Below are 23,270 nucleotides of genomic sequence, written 5' to 3' on the forward strand. Positions count from 1 at the left end.
AATAATTCAGCCAAAGTCTGTGTCATTTCACACGTAGAGAGTGTCACTAAAATAAAAAGGTTGACAGAAAAAATATTGAGGTTGATTTTAAATCTTTGTAAACTTACAAAATGTATTTGTAAAGTACTCCATAGAGGTGTTGCCCATGATGTGCATCCATTATGAACCAGACCTGCAAAGTTAAAGTACATATTTGTACATTTTTTTTGTGAATCTGGACATGATTTCAGCAGGTTTTTCAGCAGAGATGTAATTTAATAAAATGCTGATTGTCCATTTTTTTCTGGGTTTTGTCAGGGTTCACATTGTAAACATTACATCTATTGCTAGCAAGGACAATCACAATCTAGTAAAATTTAAAAAATAAAATGTTGAACACTGGTCCAAAATCCTTAGGTAAATTCTTACTACCATGCTCACTACCACACTAGTGTCACTACCATGCTCTAAATTCTAATTATAATAATAAATCCTACGGATTAAGACTGCGGAGACATTTTCCTTTAAATGAGGATTACATGGCAAGTAATAATTTAACAGAAAAGTTTGATCATTAAAATCATCTGCAAATTTCAATATAAATAATCAATCTTAAATTCTGTCCCTTCAAAGTGAACCAACACCAAATTGGGGGTGTTTGTCTTATCTCAGAGATTTAGGTACATGGCTCGTACTCAGCCACAGAATCATAAAAGGCCTTGTGGACGTTTGCATTCTCCAAACAGACTGCACCACCACCACGATACATTTGAGAGGTCTGTCAACAAAGAATAAACAGGTGTTACCAAAAATTATCATGAAAGGAACCGGTGATATTGTGGCAAGAGAAAGTAACATCTTAAACAGCATTTATATGGGATGTGAATGACCTGCTGAGGTCAGCCAAGTCAAGGTAGATGAGATTATGTTATGGCAGACATACCTGACGATTGATACCTCCAATGCAAGTCCACTTCTGGCCAGGCTTGGTAGTCACTGCCCACTTGGAGTGATCTTTGGTGCCCTTGAAATCACTTCCACCACTCAGACTCACTTTCTTGACATTGTAGACATTAAGGCCTCCTTCACAAGAAGAATTGAGATTGCGTTCCCCATTCTGCCATGTCTCACAGTACAGGCCACTCTTGAAATGAGTAGCAAGCCAATCTTTATACAGATCTGAGACAGAAAAGCAAAAAATGAGAATCAATAAATATAAGGTGAGGCAATGAGTAGTAAAGAAAGCCTGGTAGAAAATACATCTGAGAATGAAGTGTTCAGTTGATGTTTCCTGTTTGTAATGCACGGAACATATTGCATACACTATCCTTAATCTTGAGTGGGAAGTTGGTTAACATGTTTGCAACCTGAAGGTGTAGAAGACAAGGTTATTATATATATTAAATGTATAAAGAAGATGTATATTTCACAACTTCTTGATGAATTTTGTCCAAAGTCATTTCCAAATTTAGTGCTGCCTTCAGTTGAAACCAGCTACCAGTAACCTGAAATTAGGTTCCTCATGTGAATGTTCACTAAATTTATTCACATCTTCGAAGGAAAACTATACCCACCTTCCCCCCATTTGCTAGCTTTGTTAAAGCTGTCAAATGACTGCCCACTTCTGGACTGCAGATTCAATTGACGATTCCATGGAGGGGATGTTACATGGATGTTGTTCACCAAATCCACGATGCTGGGGGTTTGGCCAACCAACCTAGAGGGGAGGTCACTGTCATAGACTCCAGGGTAGTTGTACTTCAACTGCTGACCTGGTGTAAGAGAGGTTGAAATCAATTACAAAGGCAAGATTGTTATATTGGGTTTAAATTATAGCTGAGTCTGAAACAGATGTTCAGATCAGTTATGTCTACTTGTCAGTATTAACCAAATTAATGGCACTTGATAAAGATTAGGCCTTTCTGTATTGGCAATGTTAGCCCAACACAGAAAGCAATAAGTGCAGCATACAGCATGCTGACCCTGGAAGTAGTAGTGAAAAATAACAATGGAAGACTCTATGCATGTGCAACCATGAGCATAATCACGCCAAGCATTGCCATGAATGTACAGTTAACGGTAAGGTTTTTGCTTTGGTGAGCATGCTTTTTCCAAGCAGTGCCATGAAGTTGGGTCCAGCACATTGCTTGCTGGAAGTATAGATGTCTTCAACATTTTAATTTGGAAAGCTGAATATACCAAAGTGAATACATCACATGCTCAAGTACATGTATGTTTGAAAAAGACATTAGCATGAGAACCAGTGCATCAGCCAACACACGCACATATGCCATTCATTTGCAGTACAATTCCTGGTTCAAATGACTTCACACTTAGATACTCATTAGTAAATAATCCTAAAGTCAAACTCAACATCCCTCAGTTAATGAAACTCCTCCTATGACATGTACACTTTACCTATTTTTCAAACTGGTTGTAGTTGAAGGTAATGCACAGCAATGTCTGGCCATTACGTTTGGCATTGTCTGGCCAATTGTAGCTTTTAGATGCGGGTAGAGGAAATTTAGGTACGCTGTGTACCAGCCAGAATCCACTGGTACGATCAAAGGCAAGGACACCTGTAAGAGTGGAAGGAAGACACCTGGATTAATTAGGCCAGAGAACTATACAAAGATAGGGCATGCAATGTACCAAAGCTGTATAAGCCATATGATGACACATTGTTTGAATAATTGTAGAGTACAATGCAGCCCCTATTTGAGCACAAGTTCAAGTTAGAGGTTGTCATGGAGAGTGTTTTTGTAGTGTGTGTAACGATAGCTGGTCTAGCGCCCTCTATCGATGGGTTCAAAAGAAAACTTGTAAGTTAATGGCCACTGAATAAAGTACAACCCAGATCTACATGTAACTAAATCACCTAAATCAAGTGTCATCTTGTGAGGACCTACGAACTATTACAGTGTGTATGGGATAAATAGCCAACAAAGTCTCATTCGCTAACCGTGCTGTACGCAGAACTTTGATTATTCTGAATGTTTGTTATTCTTGGTTGAAACTTGGATTGCTTTTCATGGGTCTTTGGCAGTCAAGATGGTTTTGTGTTGGGCAGGGAACGACTAAAAAAAATCAATCAAATATCCAATGACCCCTGTGAAAATGGCACATGAAAGCCAAATTCTTCTGTAAAGAGAACTTTCAAATAACTTAAAGTTGACTGATTGTTTTAATCTACATACTCAAACAAAATCAAAAACTGAAGTCTGAGATATCTCAAGAAGACTGACATTAGAACCAAAATGCAAGGGGGTATCCATAGAATCCATCCAGTAAAATCCTAAGACGATATCAAATTGCAAACTCTTCCTACTTCAGTTACCTTTAGTATGCCCAACAAGACCTGACTGGATCTCTTCCCCTGCAGGTGGTTGATCATTGTACATCACATGTGCCAAATTCTGCAACAGAAATAGGTGTGTTTAAATTAGCTGGGTGAGAATCAAGTGCCCTAAACAACCATGGTGTTGGTTATGAGGACTAAATGTACACTTCTACATGACAAAGCTTCTATTTGTCCATCTTACCCCTTTTCCGTGGTTCTTATAAATGTCGTCCACTGTGTAGGCAATGGCATGGTCATCGTCTTTGAGTGAGGTACTGGAAAATGTCAGCACTTGATTGTTGACATCCATGTACCGTCCCCCTCCCTAATCACAGGTTTTGAGCTGGCTGAGTCTTGAGGAAGTTTGTACACGATAAACCTATTCAGAGTCAGGAGAATTGAAAGCATTCAAAAGATATGTGCTTCCCTGGGAAGCACATATCTTTTGATTTGTTGATTTCCTTGTTTATGGTCTAAAAAGGAGTTCCTGTAAATGACATTTTGCTGGAACATGTCACGAGAGAAAACATATTCTCCTCCAACCTTCTCAAAACCTGCGTGTGAGAAGGTAATTGAAATTCAGATTTTTGCAACAAGGGACAAGTTCACGTGCATGATCAAAACACCACTGAAGAGTTTCTATGAAGGGAAACTCTAATCTACCTATGTGGAAAGCCCATACCATGACATTTTATAAAGTCAAATTTCTATACGGAAAAAAGGAAATAAACTGTTTTTTCCTCTTTCCAGTTTCCAGGTGAGTCCAATTTATGTAGTTGATTTATCTTTGTAATCCAAACCTGCTGCAAACTTCTTACAAACAGTCTGAACTTTCATGAAAGTTGATAACATTGGTAATTGGTAACAGTCAACTCAGAGTTTTGAAATGTGAGTTCTCTCATTTTATTTTCTTGTTTTTATGTCCTTTTTGAAATGAGAACACAAACAAATGGTTCGTGAAAAATTCCTGTAAGATAGGTAAAAATTAAACACCATTTGTACTTAATTTTTCTTGCTTTACAAAACTTAAAAGTATGAGATGAATTTAAAAAAGAGGTAGAGAACTGTCAACTTATTCATTCAAAGAATTATTGTCACTTTCAATGAGGCAGGACATCCTTCCTACATTCACATATTCAACATTTTAAACGAATAGATCATGATGCGTGCCATAGATCCCCACCAAATGACAAACTTAGTGACAGCACAAATCCACAGAGGATATAAAGTGTAAGCAAAACATTTATGACACTAATGTCATTTCTGCATTTCTGTTTTAGATATTAACCCTTGTAACCAACAGAAATGTGACAAGGGAAATGGGACAAAGCCTACCTACATCAATGAGTATCTTTAATTTTTGTTTGCAGCTGTTCCATTAGTAACTAGCTCTTAATTCCGATACAAAGTTGGCTGTGAAATTACCAAACATAAGAATTATCTGTGATTTGATGAGGACAAAATAAAACCTTTTGATCTAATCTGATGTAAAAGACACAGATGACGGAAACAACTTATGGCTGATATTGAACAGCTGTAACTTTCCCTGTCTTCAGAGCTGAATTTAGTAACCCAGACATAGTGTTAAGGATGAACATTGGCTTGATAACTCCCACATGGTTTTTCTGTTTTCTTACCTTACAAAACACTCAAGCCAAGTAATATTTAACACATATTCTGAACAGCCTGCCTTATTTGTTATCTTGCCACCTGGAACTTCCATAGGTTCAAATTCCAGGGTAGTAGAATTTGCAGAGCAAGGACCCAGGTTTAAAAATACCAAATGTGACCCACTCTGTGAAAAGAAGCCACGTCCGACTGGAGCCACTTTTTGAGTTTACTCTGTATTACATTAAGGAAACTGAGTTCATTGTTTTGATGTATCACTCAGTTTGGAATAATGAAAATGGACTTTGAACAGAGTTTAAAATGCTGAGGATTCCTATTGCTTAAACACTGCGAAAGATTCTTTCAAATGCCTTTAAAGTGGCTCTGGCAACAGGTGACTCATTTTTGCAGAATGTGTCACAAATATGAAAACATGATTTGGCATACCTTTCCTCACCAAGTATCATTTCATAGGATTCAGTTGTTTGGCTTCCAAGACACCAGGCACTTCATATCCATTCACTTTGTCAGCTTTAGCCCTTGACTTGCATCTCAGCATGTTATCAACTTGAGGAATACACCAATGTTAGACTTATTTCAGCTTACTGGTGAGATGTTGATTAAACGTTGACTTCACAATTAGAGCTTTTTACTGCCAGGCAAGAGATACTCACACCATAAAATCCACTCCATGATTTGCTCAACAAACTCCCTTGGACTGCTAGGGTCTGCTCTGCTTGATGCGGTGAAAGGTTCTGAAGACAAGAAGAACGGAAGACATAAATACAAGGTAGAAGACCAGGATCAGAGTGATGCTTCTTGCAGATGCCACATGTCTGCTGAGGGTTTGTTACCATGGTGATGGGATGCTTGGGAGTTCTTTGCCTTGGATCTACAACTTTAGGGTAATCAGTTGGAGCATCATGTTATTTGTACCAATGAACATGATATTTTCCATTACTTGAGAACTTTAAATAGCTGAAGAATGTATAAATCAGGTCAAAAGTTCATGCAAAACACTAGGGACCACAGAAAGCTACATTTTCATAGCATTCCAATGGGTCAAAATAAAACGATATGGCGTAGGTTTGTCAGTGATAGATGGTCATATGCTAAACAATAAATTCAATCAGAAATTCCCAGAACTCATATTTTCCTTCTTCAGTATTTCACTCACATCTGTTCTGGAGGTAAAATCCAAAGTGAGTTCAAATCACTTTTCAAAAGTGATTCAGTTCTACAAATTATCTGACAAACAAACATAGCTTGAATTCAGTTTTAATGACATTTCCACATCAAATTCAGATGTGAGGACACCAAAATGTTGGAGATCCTCAATTTAAAGAATGACCCAGTTACACCTGTTTTAAGGTTGCTAAGTTAATCAATCAAAAGACAGCATTTCTGTTTTTCTGTCTTGTTCTGTCTTCTGTTTGGGTACAAAATTAACACAAGTACTGAAAGTTATTGGTTTTGGTTGAGTAGAAGAAGCTTATCACAGAAATCCAGGGCCAAGGTGAACAGCTGAAGTTTGTCATCTCGGTATCTACAGTCAATTTACTCTAGGCTTTCTGTCTATCCAAGGATGGCTAAAGGTGTTGCAAACAGTCTACTGAATGGCTGTGACAAATGCCATGAATGTTTTCCTAATCAATCCCAGTACACTTTGCCCTTATTGTAAGTTCAGCTGAATGCTTTACCACTTGAAACTATTTTCAAGATGTATTTTTGCATTGGGGAGATGTTAATTTATATAACGGGTTTTGCCCTTACTCAACATATATATTATTAATAAACACTGTATGCTCAGTGCTTGTTCAAGAGCTTGCAAAAAAGTCACAAGCTTACTCGGGTGGGACTCGAACCCACAACCTCCTGCCTACTAGTGTTAAACACTTGACCGCCGAGCTTGCCGGGGTCGGCTGGCCGGTCCAAGTCAGGTGAAGCAGCGGGTACCGAAAACTATTTTCAAGATGTATTTTTTCAAGATGTATTTAATAATTTATATGTTGGGTAAGGGAAAACCCTGTTATATACACTTGAAACTAGTTTAAAAGCAACTCTCCCCAGACAGACAGACGGACGGACGCACGGACCGACAGACACATCAGAGCATCAAACCTATTCCTCCAATGCACAGGATTTGGGGGTATGTGGTTAGGGTTTGTAGCGTCTGATCATAGGGTCGGGGGTTCAAATCCAGCTGGTAGCAGCATGTTGTGATCTTGGGCAAAAAAACCCAATGTGCCTTTCTCCACCCAGCAGTAAATGGGTACTTGTAAGGGCAGATATAGTTATGTTTTGCATTTTGACCCTGATATAGCAGCTTTGACTCTCCAGGGAGCTGAGATGGGTTCAGGAATGTTCAGATGTTGCAAGCCCAATCAGTAGGGATAATGATAATGTATTGGCTCCTTTGAATTGCAGGTACCGTAAGATACTATGCGCCTTATAAATGCTTTGATATTACTATTATTACAATGAATATTCATCACACTCACTACAATATAATATACACAACTCTGAGTCAACACCAACATGAGTATTTCACATGTCCAATTTACACCTGTCAATCTTTATCATTTGCGAACTTGAAATCACAACAGAACCAGTTCAGTTGGCTGAGTAACTGATATAAAATAGTAGCAAACTGTGCAAGGCAACATTCAACACAAATGGGGGGGGACACATGCCCTGGGAGATACCCTTGCCTTGGGGTGCACCCCCTATCTGAAACAAGTGCATAATCTCTATTAATTTTAGATAGCTATGTAACTGTAGTTTATTTTCTTGTGGTTGTGCCTTGAAAAAATGAATCCACTCCCAGGTGACCCCCTGATATTTAGCCCTAAAGTTATGCTACTGCTGATGGTTACAAACCAAGACAAGGGGTGGATCCTAAGTTCATAACAATAGAAGTGGGCGGTGTGGTTGTCCACGATCTGTAAGGTCCCCCCATCTCTTCCCTTTTTGTTGGTTGAATGCTGTTGGTCAATATTTTTCTAGTATTTATATTTCTAATTTTTGCTTCCATAAACATATTCACAGTTGAAATCACAATTTTGAAGTTTTCTGAGTATACATTTATTGCTTAAGTATACAAAAACACAAAACAGTACCAAAGCAAGATCCATTACAAAAAACTGTTATCATGGATCAATTTTGAAATCATAAAGAAGGAATGTCTTATTTGTTTATAATCTTGTATTGATGACGTGAAAATGGACACACATTTTTGTTACACTTTCAGCAATGTAAAATCCCTTTCTCTCAAAGTGACTCTTTTTTCTCAAGGAATATGTGCCAACTTTTAAGGTTTACTGCCGCAAATTGATACCACATAATAATCCAGCCAAATTCTATGGAATTTCACAAGCAGAGAATGTCACTTTGTGAATGAAATAAAAAGATGGACTAAAACATCTTAAAATTGATTTAAAATCTTTGTTAATTTACAGAATGTATTTGTAAAGAAATCCATAGAGGTGTTGCACACGATGTACAACCTTAATGAACAAGACTTGCAAAAGTTAAAAATCACACAGTTGATGTTTCTGCAAGTCTGGACATTCCAGCAGCTTTGGGGGCACAGATGAAATTTGATACACAAATCTCATTATCTATTTCTTTATGGGTTTTAGTCACGGTAAGTGACAAAACAATACACTTATTACAAGCAAGCATAATAACAATCTTTTAAAATTTAAAAAATGAAATATTCTGGTTAAAATGTTGAACTCTGGTCCAAAACCTTAGGTCAATTCTTACTTAATGTTACTAACATGCTGTAAATTCTACTTAAAATAACAAATTCTAAGAATTAAGACTGTGGTATGCGGGTATTTTCCTTTCAACATGAGGATTAGAAGGCAAGTCACACTTCAACAGAAATGTTTGATCCTGCAAGTCATCTTAAATAATGTCATCAATCTTAAATTGTGTCCCTAAGGTACCTTCCTATCTCTTCTGCTAGGAACCGCCCCTTTCTGATGTTTGAACACTATTGGTTCATATCATATGAATATTTCTAATGTTTGGTTCCATTAACATGTGATTCTTAATTCATTCACAGTTTTTAAGTTTGCTGAGTGCATATTTCAAGTATAAGAAATACAAAATAGCAAGATCCATACAAAAGCTGTTTTCTGCATCATGGGTCTATTTTGAAATGATAGAAAAGGAAACTATTATTTGTTTGCAATCAGCTATTGAAAATGTGAAAATGGACACACATTTTCAAACAATACTTCCGGCAATGTAAAATCCCTCTATCGCAAAGCGACTGGTTTTTCCCAAGGAATATGTGCCAACTTTCAAGCTTTGCTTCAGAAAATTTGTACAAAATAATAATCCAGCCAAATTCTGTGTAATTTCACAAGTAGAGAGTGTCACTTTGTTAATAAAATAGAACAGTGGACAAAAAAATTTCGAAATTGATTTAAATTCTTTGTTAACTTACAAAATGCATCAGTGAAGAATTCAATAGAGGTGTTGCAAATGACGTGTATCTATTATGAACAAGTAAAAAATCACATATTTGAACAATTTTTAGGAAACCGAACATTATATCAGAAGCTTTTCAGCAGAGATGTAATTTGATACAAACTCTGATTGTCTACTTTTTTCTGGGTTTTGTCAGGGTGCACATGGTAAACATTACATTTATTGCTCGGGTGGCCAATCGCAATCTAGTAAAATTTGTAAAAAAGAAATAATGCGGTTAAAATGTTGAACACTGGTCCAAAATCCTTAGGTAAATTCTTACTACCATGCTCACTACCACACTAGTGTCACTACCATGCTCTAAATTCTAATTATAATAATAAATCCTACGGATTAAGACTGCGTAGATATTTTCCTTTAAATGAGGATTACATGGCTAGTAATAATTCAACAGAAAAGTTTGATCATTAAAATCATCTACAGATTTCATCAATCTTAAATTCTGTCCCTTCAAAGTGAACCAACACCAAATTGGGGATGTTTGTCTTATCTCAGAGATTTAGGTACATGGCTCGTACTCAGCCACAGAATCATAAAAGGCCTTGTGGACGTTTGCATTCTCCAAACAGACTGCACCGCCACCACGATACATTTGAGAGGTCTGTCAACAAAGAATAAACAGGTGTAAACAAGAATTATCATGAAAGGAATCAGTGATATTGTTGGCAAAACAAAGAAACATCTTACACAGCATTTATATGGGATATGAATGCCCTACTAATGAGGTCAACCAAGTCAAGGTAGATGAGACAATGTTATGGCAGGCTTACCTGACGATTAATACCTCCGATGCAAGTCCACTTCAGGCCAGACTTGGTAGTCACTGCCCACTTGGAGTGATCTTTGGTGCCCTTGAAATCGCTTCCACCACTCAGACTCACTTTCTTGACATTGTAGACATTAAGGCCTGCTTCACAAGAAGAGTTGAGATTGCGTCCCCCATTCTGCCATGTCTCACAGTACAGGCCACTCTTGAAATGAGTAGCAAGCCAATTTTTATACAGATCTAAGAAAGAAAAGCAAAAAACGAGAATCAATAAATATAATATGAGGCATTGAGTAGTAAAGAATGGTGGAATTTCAGGCTATTCATGGGGAAAGATAGCAATAGGTGGAAAGGCTTATGGTAACAGCATGTGAAGGAATATATCTCTGATGAGGATGTGTGGTTCTAAAAAGAACCCAATACTAGTCAATAGAGATACATTCCTTCGCATGGTGCTACTGCAAGCCTTTCTACCTATATTAAAAGAAAGGCAGAAACACATCTGAAAATGAGGTATTCAGTTGATGTTTCCTGTTTGTAATGCAAGGACCATATTGCATACACTATCCTCCATCTTGAGTGGGAAGTTGGTTAACATGTTTGCAACCTGAAGGTGTAGAAGACAAGGTTATTATATATATTAACTGTATAAAGAAGATGTATATTTCACAACTTCTTGATGAATTTTGTCCAAAGTCATTTCCAAATTTAGTGCTGCCTTCAGTTGAAACCAGCTACCAGTAACCTGAAATTTGGTTCCTCATGTGAATGTTTACTAAATTTATTCACATCTTCGAAGGAAAACTATACCCACCTTCCCCCCATTTGCTAGCTTTGTTAAAGCTGACAAACGTCTGCCCACTTTTGGACTGCAGATTCAATTGACGATTCCATGGAGGGGATGTTACATGGACGTTCTTCACCAAATCCACAATGCTGGGGGTCTTGCCAACCAACTTAGAGGGGAGGTCACTGTCATAGACTCCAGGGTAGTTGTACTTCAACTGCTGACCTGGTGTAAGAGAGGTTTAAATCATTTAAAAAGGCAAGATTATTATATTGGGTTTAAACTATGGCCGAGTCTGAAACAGATGTTCAGATCAGTTATGTCTAATAGTTAATATGACTATGAACCTAAATGATGGCAGTTGATAAAGATTAGGCCTTTCTGTGTTGGCCATTTTAGGCTAACGCAGAAAGTAGTGAAAAATACCAATGGAAGACTCTATGCATGTGCAACCATGAGCATAACCACCCCAAGCATTGCCATGAATATACAGTTAACGGTAATTTTTTTGCTTCGGTGAGCATGATTTTTCTGCTTACTTGTTTTTCTAAGCAGTGTCATGAAGTTGGGTCCAGCACATTGCTTGCTGGAAGTATAGATGTCTTCAACATTTTAATTTGGAAAGCTGAATATACCAAAGTGAATACATCACATGCTCAAGTACATGTATGTTTGAAAAAGACATTAGCATGAGAACCAGTGCGTCAGCCAACACACGCACATACTCCATTCATTTGCAGTACAATTCCTGGTTCAAATGACTTCACACTTATAGTTAATATGACTATGAACCTAAATGATGGCAGTTGATAAAGATTAGGCCTTTCTGTGTTGGCCATTTTAGGCTAACGCAGAAAGTAGTGAAAAATACCAATGGAAGACTCTATGCATGTGCAACCATGAGCATAACCACCCCAAGCATTGCCATGAATATACAGTTAACGGTAATTTTTTTGCTTCGGTGAGCATGATTTTTCTGCTTACTTGTTTTTCTAAGCAGTGTCATGAAGTTGGGTCCAGCACATTGCTTGCTGGAAGTATAGATGTCTTCAACATTTTAATTTGGAAAGCTGAATATACCAAAGTAAATACATCACATGCTCAAGTACATGTATGTTTGAAAAAGACATTAGCATGAGAACCAGTGCGTCAGCCAACACACGCACATACTCCATTCATTTGCAGTACAATTCCTGGTTCAAATGACTTCACACTTAGATACTCATTAGTAAATAGTCCTAAAGTCAAACTCAACATCCCTCAGTTAATGAAACTCCTCCTATGACATGTAAACTTTACCTATTTTTTCAAACTGGTCGTATTTGAAGGTAATGCACAGCAATGTCTGGCCATTACGTTTGGCATTGTCTGGCCAATTGTAGCTTTTAGATGCGGGTAGAGGAAATTTAGGTACGCTGTGTACCAGCCAGAATCCACTGGTACCATCAAAGGCAAGGACACCTGTAAGAGTGGAAGGAAGACACCTGGATTAATTAGGCCAGAGAACTATACAAAGATAGGGCATGCAATGTACCAAAGCTGTATAAGCCGTATGATGACACATTGTTTGAATAATTGTAGAGTACAATGCAGCGGCCCCTATTTGACCACAAGTTCAAGTTAGAGGTTGTCATGGAGAGTGTTTTTGTAGTGTGTGTAACGATAGCTGGTCTAGCGCCCTCTATCGATGGGTTCAGAAGAAAACTTGTAAGTTAATGGCCACTGAATAAAGTACAACCCAGATCTACATGTAACTAAATCACCTAAATCAAGTGTCATCTTGTGAGGACCTACAAACTATTACAGTGTGTATGGGATAAATAGCCAACAAAGTCTCATTCGCTAACCGTGCTGTACGCAGAACTTTGATTATTCTGAATGTTTGTTATTCTTGGTTGAGACTTAGATTGCTTTTCATGGGTCTTTGGCAGTCAAGATGGTTTTATGTTGGGCAGGGAACGACTAAATTAATCAAATATCCCTGTGAAAATGGCACAGCAGAATGACACATGAAAGCCAAATTCTTCTGTAAAGAGACCTTTCAAATAACTTAAAGTTGACTGATTGTTTTTATCTACATACTCAAACAAAATCAAAAACTGAAGTCTGACATATCTCAAGAAGACTAACATTAGAACCAAAATGCAAGGGGGTATCCATAGAATCCATCCAGTAAAATCCTAAGACGATATCAAATTGCAAACTCTTCCTACTTCAGTTACCTTTAGTATGCCCAACAAGACCTGACTGGATCTCTTCCCCTGCAGGTGGTTGATCATTGTACATAACATGTGCCAAATTCTGCAACAGAAATAGGTGTGTTTAAATTAGCTGGGTGTGAATCAAGTGCCCTAAACAACCATGGTTTTGGTTATGAGGACTAAATGTACACTTCTACATGACAAAGCTTCTATTTGTCCATCTTACCCCTTTTCCGTGGTTCTTATAAATGTCGTCCACTGTGTAGGCAATGGCATGGTCATCGTCTTTGAGTGAGGTACTGGAAAATTTCAGCGCTTGATTGTTGACGTCCATGTACATCTGACCGTACCCCTCCCTAATCACAGGTTTTGAGCTGGCTGAGTCTTGAGGAAGTTTGTACACGATAAACCTATTCAGAGTCAGGAAAATTGAAAGCATTCAAAAGTCTAACATTTAAGACTAACTTCATCAATAAATCAACACAGAAATCTGCCATCATACAGAGTTTTTAACCTTTGTTTCATCAGCGCAGCTGAGTTCTTTGAAAGAGAACAATTATGAATTGTAAAAAGTTGAAAAGTATGAATTATTGAAATAAGGAACAGAAAGAATGAAACACACACACTTCTTCATGGGACAGGTGACTTACCAATCGACTGGTTTATTTTTGTTATCCATACAGGATACAGCCTCACTGGTTCCCACCATCACGGCGGTTAAGACAGTCAAGGCCAAAAATGTGAACATTATCACACTACTTGGCATCGTGAAACTCTCACAAGGCAGCAACCAAGATCACGTCTTCAAAGTAAAAATATGACAAAATACCCTTAAACAAAGGACTTTTATAAGTACATTTTTACTCCATGCAACGATTGAGACACACCTTTATTTTGAAAGTTTATAATGACCAGTGTTGCAGTTGAATACTGTTTTTCAATGACCAAGTTGTCTGCCACTAGGAGGAAATAAAGCTGGAACACACAGGCATTTCGTCTCAACGTTCTTGCCTCCTAAACTAGTTCCAAATATTCAGCAGAAAACTCAACAACACTGCATAATGAAATGGCAGTTGCACATACTCTGTGTCAGTTTGGGTAATATCTATTTGTAATATGATGAGTCCTTTTAAAAGTATTTCTACGCACAGGCTACAATCAAAGGAATTACTTTCAACAAGATTTAATAATCAGAGAGAAACAAACAAGAAAGCTTTTGATTGGAGCAAATACTATCAAATTTTCAGCAGAATAGTTTAAAATACAATCAACACAAACTATTTTATGAATATTAACTGACACTTCTTTTTTACAGAAGATTAACGATGATGAATATATCCCTACATGTAAAACAAATGGTCAATTCCTAGCTCTGTCAGCAAACCTTCTTGGTAGCAATTCATTCAGGGACTCTTACCTTCACAATCTTCCAACTTTACCAAGTTGGCTGTAGATACTGCGGCACAGGACAATCTGTCTGTGTTTTACTTTCTCCACGTATTTATAAGAAAATGTTGTACATGCATCACACGTGAAACTTGAAAAGCCAGATGGATTTCCAACAATCCCAGGGAAGCACAAATCCTTTGTTGATTTACTTGTTTATGGTCTAAACAGGAGTTCCTGCAAATGGCATTTTGCTGGAACATGTCACGAGAGAAAACATATTCTCCTCCAACCTTCTCAAAACCTGCGTGTGAGAAGGTAATTGAAATTTAGATTTCTGCAACAAGGGACAAGTTCACGTGCATGATCAAAACACCACTGAAGAGTTTCTATGAAGGGAAACTCTGATTTACCTATGTGGAAATCCCATACCATGGCATTTTATAAAGTCAAATTTCTATACGGAAAAAGGAAATAAACTGTTTTCTCCTCTTTCCAGTTTCTAGGTGAGTTCAATTTATGTACTTGATTTATCTTTGTAATCCAAACCTGCTGCAAACTGCTTACAGTGCCCTAAAATACAAATTGCAAAATAAAGATTCTGCTAGGACCGAAACATGAAGCCCTCCTTACTCTTGAAGTTGATTGCCTGATTGCCTGAAGTAAAAGTTGACGATCTGAACTTTCATGAACTTTCATGAAAGTTGGTAACATTGGTAATTGGTAACAGTCAACTCAGAGTTTTGGAATGTGAGTTCTCTCATTCATTTTCTTGTTTTTCATGTCCTATTTGAAATGAGAACATAAACAAAAGGTTCACGAAAAATTCCTATTTGATAGGTAAATTTCAAACACCAATTATACATAATGTGACTTAAGCTATCAGCTTATTGAGGGTACAAACCGAATAAGTATGACTTCATATCCAAGAACAAGAATTAGTGATGTTAAATTTGAAATGTAATGAAAGAGGAAGGGAATCTGACGATAAGGATTTTTCAGTGTAATAAAAAAAATTCAGAATACTACCAAAAATCTTTTGAAAATTCGCTTTACAAAACTTGAGCCGAAAGAACAGTACATACTTCTTTCACTGGCCATGTTACATGGCATCCATACACATCACTCCTGCCTCACTGGTTCCCATCATGGCAGTCAAGACAGTCACAGCCAATAACATCAATATCACCACCATGGTGGACATCTTGGAATGCTCTCACAAGACTTCAACCAATGTCAGTTTCAAATAGCTCTTAAATTAAAGATCCAGGAGAACACCATTTTAAGATTAAACTTTAAAGCAAAATATTTTGCTGCCTAACTGATACACTGATCAATTTGTCAAAGCTATGCAGGTATATCCAACATACAGAATTTGAAGACAAAGTTTGTTGTTCATTTCCTTGCAATCTTTCAAACAGTATCCAATAGAAGTCATTCAAAGAATTATTGTCACTTTCAATGAGGCAGGGCATCCTTCCTACATTAACATATTCAACATTTTAAACGAATGGATCATGGTGCGTGCCATAGATCCCCACCAAATGACAAACTTAGTGACAGCACAAATCCTTGTCCACAAAACCACAGAGGATATAAAGTGTAAGCAAAACATTTATGACACTAATGTCATTTCTGCATTTTTGTTTTAGATATTAACTCTTGTAACCAACAGAAATATGACAAGGGAAATGGGACAAAGCCTACCTACATCAATGAGTATCTTTAATTTTTGTTTGCAGCTGTTCCATTAGTAACTAGCTCTTAATTCTGATACAAAGTTGGCTGTGAAATTATCAAACATAAGAATTATCTGTGATTTGATGAGGACAAAATAAAACATTTTGATTTAATTTGATGTAAAAGACACAGATGATGGAAACAATTTATGGTTGATATTGAACAGCTGTAACTTTCCTTGTCTTCAGAGCTGAATTTAGTAACCCAGACGTAGTGTTAAGGGTAAACATTGGCGTGATAACTCCCACATGGTTTTTCTGTTTTCTTTCCTAACAAAACACTCAAGCCAAGTAATATTTAACACATATTCTGAACAGCCTGCCTTATTTGTTGTCTTGACACCTGGAACTTCCATAGATGCAAACTCCAGGGTAGTAGAATTTGCAGAGCAAGGACCCAGGTTTAAAAATACCAAATGTGACCCACTCTGTGAAAAGAAGCCACGTCACTCAGCGGAGCCACTCCAAGAATTGCTCAACAAACTCCCTGGGACTGCTAGGGTCTGCTCTGCTTGATGCGGTGAAAGGTTCTGAAGATGGGGGAAGACATAAATGCAAGGTAGAAGACCAGGATCAGGGTGATGCTTCTTGCAGATGCCACATGTCTACTGAGGGTTTGTTACCATGGTGACGGGATGCTTGGGAATGCTTTGCCTTGGATCTACAACTTTAGGGTAATCAGTTGGAACATCATGTTATTTGAACCGATGAACATGATATTTTCCATTACTTGAGAACTTTAAATAGGTAAAGAATTTATTAATCAAGTAAAATATTCATGCAAAATACTAGAGACCACAGAAAACTACATTTTGATAGCATTCCAAAGGTAAAACTAAAACAATAATAATGTTGTCAGTGAAAGCTGGTCATATGCTGAACAATAAATTCAATAAAAAATTCCCAGGGCTCATATTTTCCTTCATCTGTACATGTATTTCACACATAAAAAATATATTCTGGAGGAAAATGACATCTGATTTTGTAAGTTAAGAAGTTTTTTGATTTTCAAGAGTGATTCAGTTCTACGAATTATCTGAAAAACAAATATAGTTCAAAGTCAGTTTCAATTATATTTCCATGTTAAATCACATAAATCAGGTGTAAAATGGGCACCCAAATTTTGGAGACCCTGAATTTAGAGAATGACCCAGTTACACCTGTTGTAAGGTTGCTAACTTCATCAATCAAAAGACTTCATTTGATTCGTCTATTTTTCCTGTCTTGTTCTTCTATTCAGGTACAAATTAACACAAGTACTGAGGAGTTTTGTTTTTGGTTCACTGAATGGAGGAAGTGGTGATGACTATCACAGAATTCCAGGGCTTAAATCAACACCTCAAGTTTTTCACTTCAATTGTGGCCACAGAAAGCTACATTTTCATAGCATTCCAATGGGTCAAAATAAAAACAATATGGCATTATGTTGTCGGTGACTGCTGGTCCTGTGCTAACCAAACAAATTCAATCAGAAATTTCCAGAGCTCACATTTTCCATCTTAAGTACAAGTATTTCACTTGCAAAACATCTATTCTGAAGGAAAAATTCTGAGGGGGTCATTCTATAAATTGGGTTCAATTTTTTTGTGTCCTGCTAACATCTTATGTGCAACTTTGTGAGTTCAAATCAAATGTTAAGAGTGGTACTATAAATTATCTGAAATCAAATATAGTTTGAAGTCATTTTCAATGATATTTCCATGTCAAATTCAGGTGTGAGGACATCAAAATTTTGGAGATCCTGAATTTAAAGAGTTACACCTGTTGTAAGGTTGCTAACTTGATCAATCAAAAGAGAGCACTTCTGTTTTTCCTCTTTTGTTCTATCTTATGTTTGGATGAAAAATAACACAAGTGCTGAATGTTATCACTTTTGGTTTATTAAGTAGAGGGAGCTTATCACAGACGTCCAGGGCCAAGGTCAATAGTTTAGGTTTGCCACCTCAATTTTTACAGTCAATTTGCTCCAGGCTTTCTGTCTGTTTGCTCCAGGCTTTCTGTCTGTTCATGGCTAAAGGTGTTCTCAACAGTCTGCAGGATGTCTGTGACAAATGGATGTTTTCCTCATCAATACACTTTGCACTGATGTAAGTTCAGCTGAATGCTTTACCACCTGAAACTAGATTATAAGCAACTCTCCCCAGACCAAAAAGGAAAACTGAGCTGTCTTCATGATTCTCCACATCAGAGCATCAAACCTATTGCTCCAATGCACAGGATTTGGGGGTATGTGGTTAGGGTTTGTAGCATCTGATCATAGGGTCGGGGGTTCGAATCCAGCTGGTAGCAGCATGTTGTGATCTTGGGCAAAAAAACCCAATGTGCCTTTCTCCACCCAGCAGTAAATGGGTACTTGTAAGGGCAGATATAGTTATGTTTTGCATTTTGACCCTGATATAGCAGCTTTGACTCTCCAGGGAGCTGAGATGGGTTCAGGAATGTTCAGATGTTGCAAGCCCAATCAGTAGGGATAATGATAATATATTGGCACCTTTCAATTGTAGATACTGTAAGATACTGTGCTCCTTATAAATGTTTGATATTATTACAATGAATATTCATCACACTCACTACAACATAATACACAACTTAATACTAACAGTTAATACTATTACAAGAATTTTCTGAAATATGAACAGAAAAAAATTAATTTCCTGGCAATTACTACGTTGAAACATTTCACATGTTCCAATTTACACCTGTCATTCTTTGTCATTTGTAACTTCGAATCACAACAGAACCAGTTCAGTTGGCTGAGTAATTGATATAAAATAGTGGCAAACTATGCAAATCAAAATGTTTGATAACATTTAACATTCAACACAAATGGGGGGAGGGGACACGGGCCCCGGAAGATGCCCTTAACTCCAGGTGCACCCTCCAATTGAAATCTCTGAATCATCTCCATTGATTTTACATAGCTATGCACCCATAGCTGTAGCTCATTTTCTTGTGGTGCCCAGGCGCCCCTTGACATTTAGACCTAAAGTTGTACCAATGCTGATGGTTATGAACCAAGGCAAGGAGTGATTATCCACTATCTGTAAGGAACCTTTTTATCCCTTCTGCTAGGAACTGACCCTTTTTGTTGATTGAACACTGTTGGTTAAAATTTATATTTTGATGCTTGTTCCACAGACATGTGATTCTTAATCTATTCACACTGGAAATCACAATTTTGAAGTTGTCTGAGTACATATTTAAAGCTTAAGTATAAAAAACACAAAACAGTATCATAGCAAAATCCATACAAACTGTTTTCTGCATAATGGGTCAATTTTGAAATAATAAGGAAGAAATATGTAGTTTGTTTACAATCTTGTGTGAAAGACATAAATATGGACACACATTTTTGTAACACTTTCAGCAATGTAAAATCCCTTTTTCTCAAAGAGACTGTTTTTTTCTTGGACTATAGGTCAACTTTTAAGGTTTAGTTCTGAAAGTTAGTACCACATAATAATCCAGTCAAATTCTGTGTAATTTCACAAATAGAGAATGGCACTTTGTTAATGAAATAAAAAGATGGACTAAACATCTTGAAATTGATTTAAGATCTTTGTTAACTTACAAAATGCATTTGTAAAGAATCATAGAGGTGTTGCACACGATGTACATCCATTATGAACAAGATTTGCAAAAGTTAAAAATCACATATTTGAACAGTTTTTATGAATCTGGACATTATTTCAGCAAGTTTTTAGGCACATTAGTAATTTGATACAAACCCTGATTGTCTACTTTTTTTCTGGATTTTGTCACAGTCTGCATAGTAAACATTACATTTAATGATAGCAAGCATAATCATAATCTATTACAATTCCAAATATTAAATATTCTGGTTAAAATGTTGAACTCTAGTCGAGTCCAAAACCTCAGGCCATTTTTGACTTGGTGTCACTAATTTGTACTAAATTCTAATTATAATAATAAATCCCATGACTTAAGACTGCATGGATATTTTCCTTTAAAAATGAGGATTAAATGGCAAGTAATAATTCAACATAAAAGTTTGAGCATTAAAATCATCTACAAATTTCATCAATCTTAAATTTTGTCCCCTTAAAGTGAACAACACAAGATTGGGATGTAAGTGTCATCTCAGAGATCAAGCGATGGAGGTTTACGACTCCACTTTAACACGGCTCATATTCAGCCACAGCATTATAGAAGGTCTGGTGGACGTTTGAATTCTCAAAACAGACCGCGCCACCACCACGATACATTTGAGAGGTCTGCCAGTACAAAAGAACAGGTGTCCATAAGAGTTATCATGAAAACAGGAACATGTGATATTGTCAGAGAGAGAACGTAACATCTTACACACCATATATATCCATATGCTGCCGGGAAGCCGAGTTTCAGGGACAAACAGGCTTTATACACGAAACCGGGGAGCCTGAAACCGGGCAAAAGAGCTGGACCTTGTAACAAAAGACTGTAGTCGGAACAAAAGACCAAGCTACTGGGAAATGCCAACATTTTTTCAGTTGCCAATAGCGTAGGAAATCTGGACTTATTTTGAGAAATTAAACATCTGTTTGTGACATTCAGCACAAGCGGATTACCACAGGGCACAAAAGCGCTCCAGCGATGAGCATTACAATACCCCTGCACGCTAATTTTGCCCCCATTGAAAAGACGTCAGTAGTGCACCGTGCCAGTTTCATGAACAAAAGAAAATTACGTAACACCGAACAATCTGGGCTCTTTTTTACACGGCGGCAGGCCTGGCTGAAATACTTGGGCATCCATAAATGTTGTCTGTAAGATTAAAGTAGCCACCAGACAGTCATTCGTGTGGGTGTAAACGTCCAGGGAATGAAGCTATGATTTTTTTGAAGAATTTTGAAAACAGAAAGTATTGAAAATCTCCCAGTTTTACATCATACAACTTCAAATTCCCCACCCAGCAACAAGTGGATATAGGATATGAATGACTTGCTGAGGTAAGCCAAGTCAAGCTTGATGAGATGATGTTATGGCAGACTTACCTGTCGATTAATACCGCCAAAACAAGTCCATATCAGGCCAGACTTGGTAGCCACTGCCCACTTGGAGTGATCTTTGGTGCCCTTGAAATCGCTTCCACCACTCAGATTCACTTGCTTGACATTGTAGACATTAAGGCCGCCAATGCAAGAAGAGTTCAGATTGCGTCCCCCGTTCTGCCATGTCTCAACATACAGGCCACTGTTAAAATCGAGAGCAATCCAACCTGCATACAGATCTAATAAAGGAAAGTGGAAATATCAATAAACATGATATATTCGAGGCATAGAGTAGTAAAGGTAAAGTAGAAAACTCATCTGAGAATGAGATGTAGTTTCAAACAAACTGAAAGATCAAAATTCTTCAGTTGAGGTGTTCAGTTGATGTTTCTGTATGTAATTCAAGGACCATTGCACACTTATCCTCCATCTTGTGTGGGAAGTAGGTTAACATGTTTGCAACCTGAAAGTATGATAGACAATAAAAAAGATATATACCTCACAACTTCTTGATGAAGTTCTTCCAAAATCACTTAAATTTACTGTTGACTTGAGTCAACCCCCATTCCTTATACTAAACTTTATTCATGTCCTTGAAGGAGAACTATACCCACCTTTTCCCCATTTGCCAGCTTTGTTAAAGCTGACAAACGTCTGCCCATTTTTAGATTGCAGATTCAATCGACGATTCCATGGAGGGGATGTTACATGTATGTTGTTCACCAAATCCACAATGCTGGGCGTCTGGCCAACCAAATCAGGAGGGATGGTGTTGTCATAGACCCAAGGATAGTTGTACTTCAACTGCTGACCTGGTGTAAACAAGTTTGAAATCAATGACAAAAAGCAAGATTATTCTATTGGGTTTAACTCTAGCCGTGCCTGGAATAGATGTCTAGTTCAACTATGTCTAATTGTTAGTATGAGCCCAGTAAATGGCAGTTGATGAGGATTAGCTGTAGAAGTTTCATAAACAACTCTACAACAACTTGAGAGAAATAACACAAACCTTAAAGTGTAATCTACGGTTCAATCAATCTTTCCTTACACCAATGCATACAAAGAGTTTTAGTAAAAGAGAGTCAAAACACATAATCAGAGCCCAATTTTACGGCTCCAAAAAGCACTCAATTTTATACGAACACAGAAAGCAGTATAAGCAAGGCAAGGATACGCTGACCTGGAAGGGAAATTTGCTCCACGCAGTGAAAAAAACAATAAAAGTCTCTATGCATGGTAAGCGCAACCACGCCAAGCACCACCATGATATACATGTAGTGTTTACGGTTAACAAAGTTGTTTACTTTGGTAAGCATAACTTTTCTGGTTACTGTTTTTCTAAATAGCACCAAGAAGTTGGGTCCAGTACATTGCTAGCTTGTCTTCAAATGTTGTTGTCTTCAACATTTTAAGTTCGAGAGCTTTAGAGTACCAAAGTGAATATATGTACATCACACGCTATTGTAAAAGGCATTAGCGTGAGAACCAACACGTGAACCAACGTACACACATACACTTTCCAATTCAAGTCACATCTCACTTTGATAGTCATGAGTATATAGTTCCTAAAGTCAAACTGACTCCCCCCAGTTAATGAAACTCCTCCTACTTCATGTAAAATTTACCAATTTTTTCAAACTGGTTGTAATTGTAGGTAACACACAGCAATGTCTGGCCATTACGTCTGGCATTGTCTGGCCAATTGTAGCTTTTAGATGAGGGTAGAGGAAATTTAGGTACGCTGTGTACCAGCCAGAAACCAGTGTCATCATCAAAGGCAAGGACACCTGTAGGATTGTAGGAAGGAAGACACCAGCATTAATTAGGCTAGACAATTAAACAAAAACAGGGCAGACAAGATTCTGAAGTTGTATTGGTTGAAGACGAGTCTACTAGAGAATACTGACCCAGATTACAAATACAATACTAATTGCATATTTCCCTAGACCATTGCACCATTCACTAAATTA

The 23,270-nt window shown here is 37.4% G+C and overlaps 3 protein-coding genes across 3 annotated transcripts; all 3 read right to left on the reverse strand.

The window, feature by feature from the left end:
* Positions 1–281: 281 nt before the first annotated feature.
* LOC110976258 (plancitoxin-1) lies at positions 282–5,394 on the reverse strand. Its single transcript, XM_087143532.1, is given in 8 exon segments — positions 282–757; positions 923–1,158; positions 1,554–1,756; positions 2,402–2,558; positions 3,317–3,395; positions 3,522–3,637; positions 3,640–3,698; positions 5,375–5,394. Coding segments are annotated over 8 exon segments (972 nt in total). The 3' UTR covers positions 282–655.
* A 2,593-nt stretch (positions 5,395–7,987) lies between these two features.
* On the reverse strand, positions 7,988–14,825 carry LOC147797517 (plancitoxin-1). Its single transcript, XM_087143578.1, has 8 exons — positions 14,602–14,825; positions 13,835–13,986; positions 13,411–13,594; positions 13,206–13,284; positions 12,283–12,444; positions 11,011–11,208; positions 10,201–10,436; positions 7,988–10,031 (listed from the first exon to the last, which is right to left on the reverse strand). Exons 2-8 carry the CDS (start codon positions 13,948–13,950, stop codon positions 9,930–9,932), a joined length of 1,077 nt encoding a protein of 358 aa, XP_086999704.1. The 5' UTR covers positions 13,951–13,986; positions 14,602–14,825; the 3' UTR covers positions 7,988–9,929.
* Positions 14,826–18,167: 3,342 nt separating this feature from the next.
* Positions 18,168–23,109, reverse strand: LOC110976261 (plancitoxin-1-like; the record flags this gene model as incomplete). Its single annotated transcript, XM_087143533.1, has 4 exons — positions 18,168–20,544; positions 21,304–21,539; positions 21,915–22,112; positions 22,926–23,109. Coding segments are annotated over 4 exons (717 nt in total), but the record flags the coding sequence as incomplete, so codon positions are not given.
* Positions 23,110–23,270: the final 161 nt, after the last annotated feature.

The sequence above is a fragment of the Acanthaster planci genome, linkage group LG11 (genome assembly GCF_054643075.1).
Source record: "Acanthaster planci isolate LZ-2023a linkage group LG11, COTS_SCS, whole genome shotgun sequence".
Lineage (NCBI taxonomy): Eukaryota > Metazoa > Echinodermata > Asteroidea > Valvatida > Acanthasteridae > Acanthaster > Acanthaster planci.

What these genes read in the sequence shown, in the direction of transcription:
- LOC147797517 (XM_087143578.1), bottom strand. Translation starts at nt 13,950, where the DNA reads ATGCCAAGTAGTGTGATAATGTTCACATTTTTGGCCTTGACTGTCTTA. An exon ending in ATAAGAACCACGGAAAAGGG is followed by an intron (nt 13,285 to 13,410) that starts GTAAGATGGACA and finishes TTTCTGTTGCAG; the next exon opens with AATTTGGCACATGTTATGTA. An exon ending in TCGGAGGTATTAATCGTCAG is followed by an intron (nt 10,032 to 10,200) that starts GTAAGCCTGCCA and finishes CTTTGTTGACAG; the next exon opens with ACCTCTCAAATGTATCGTGG.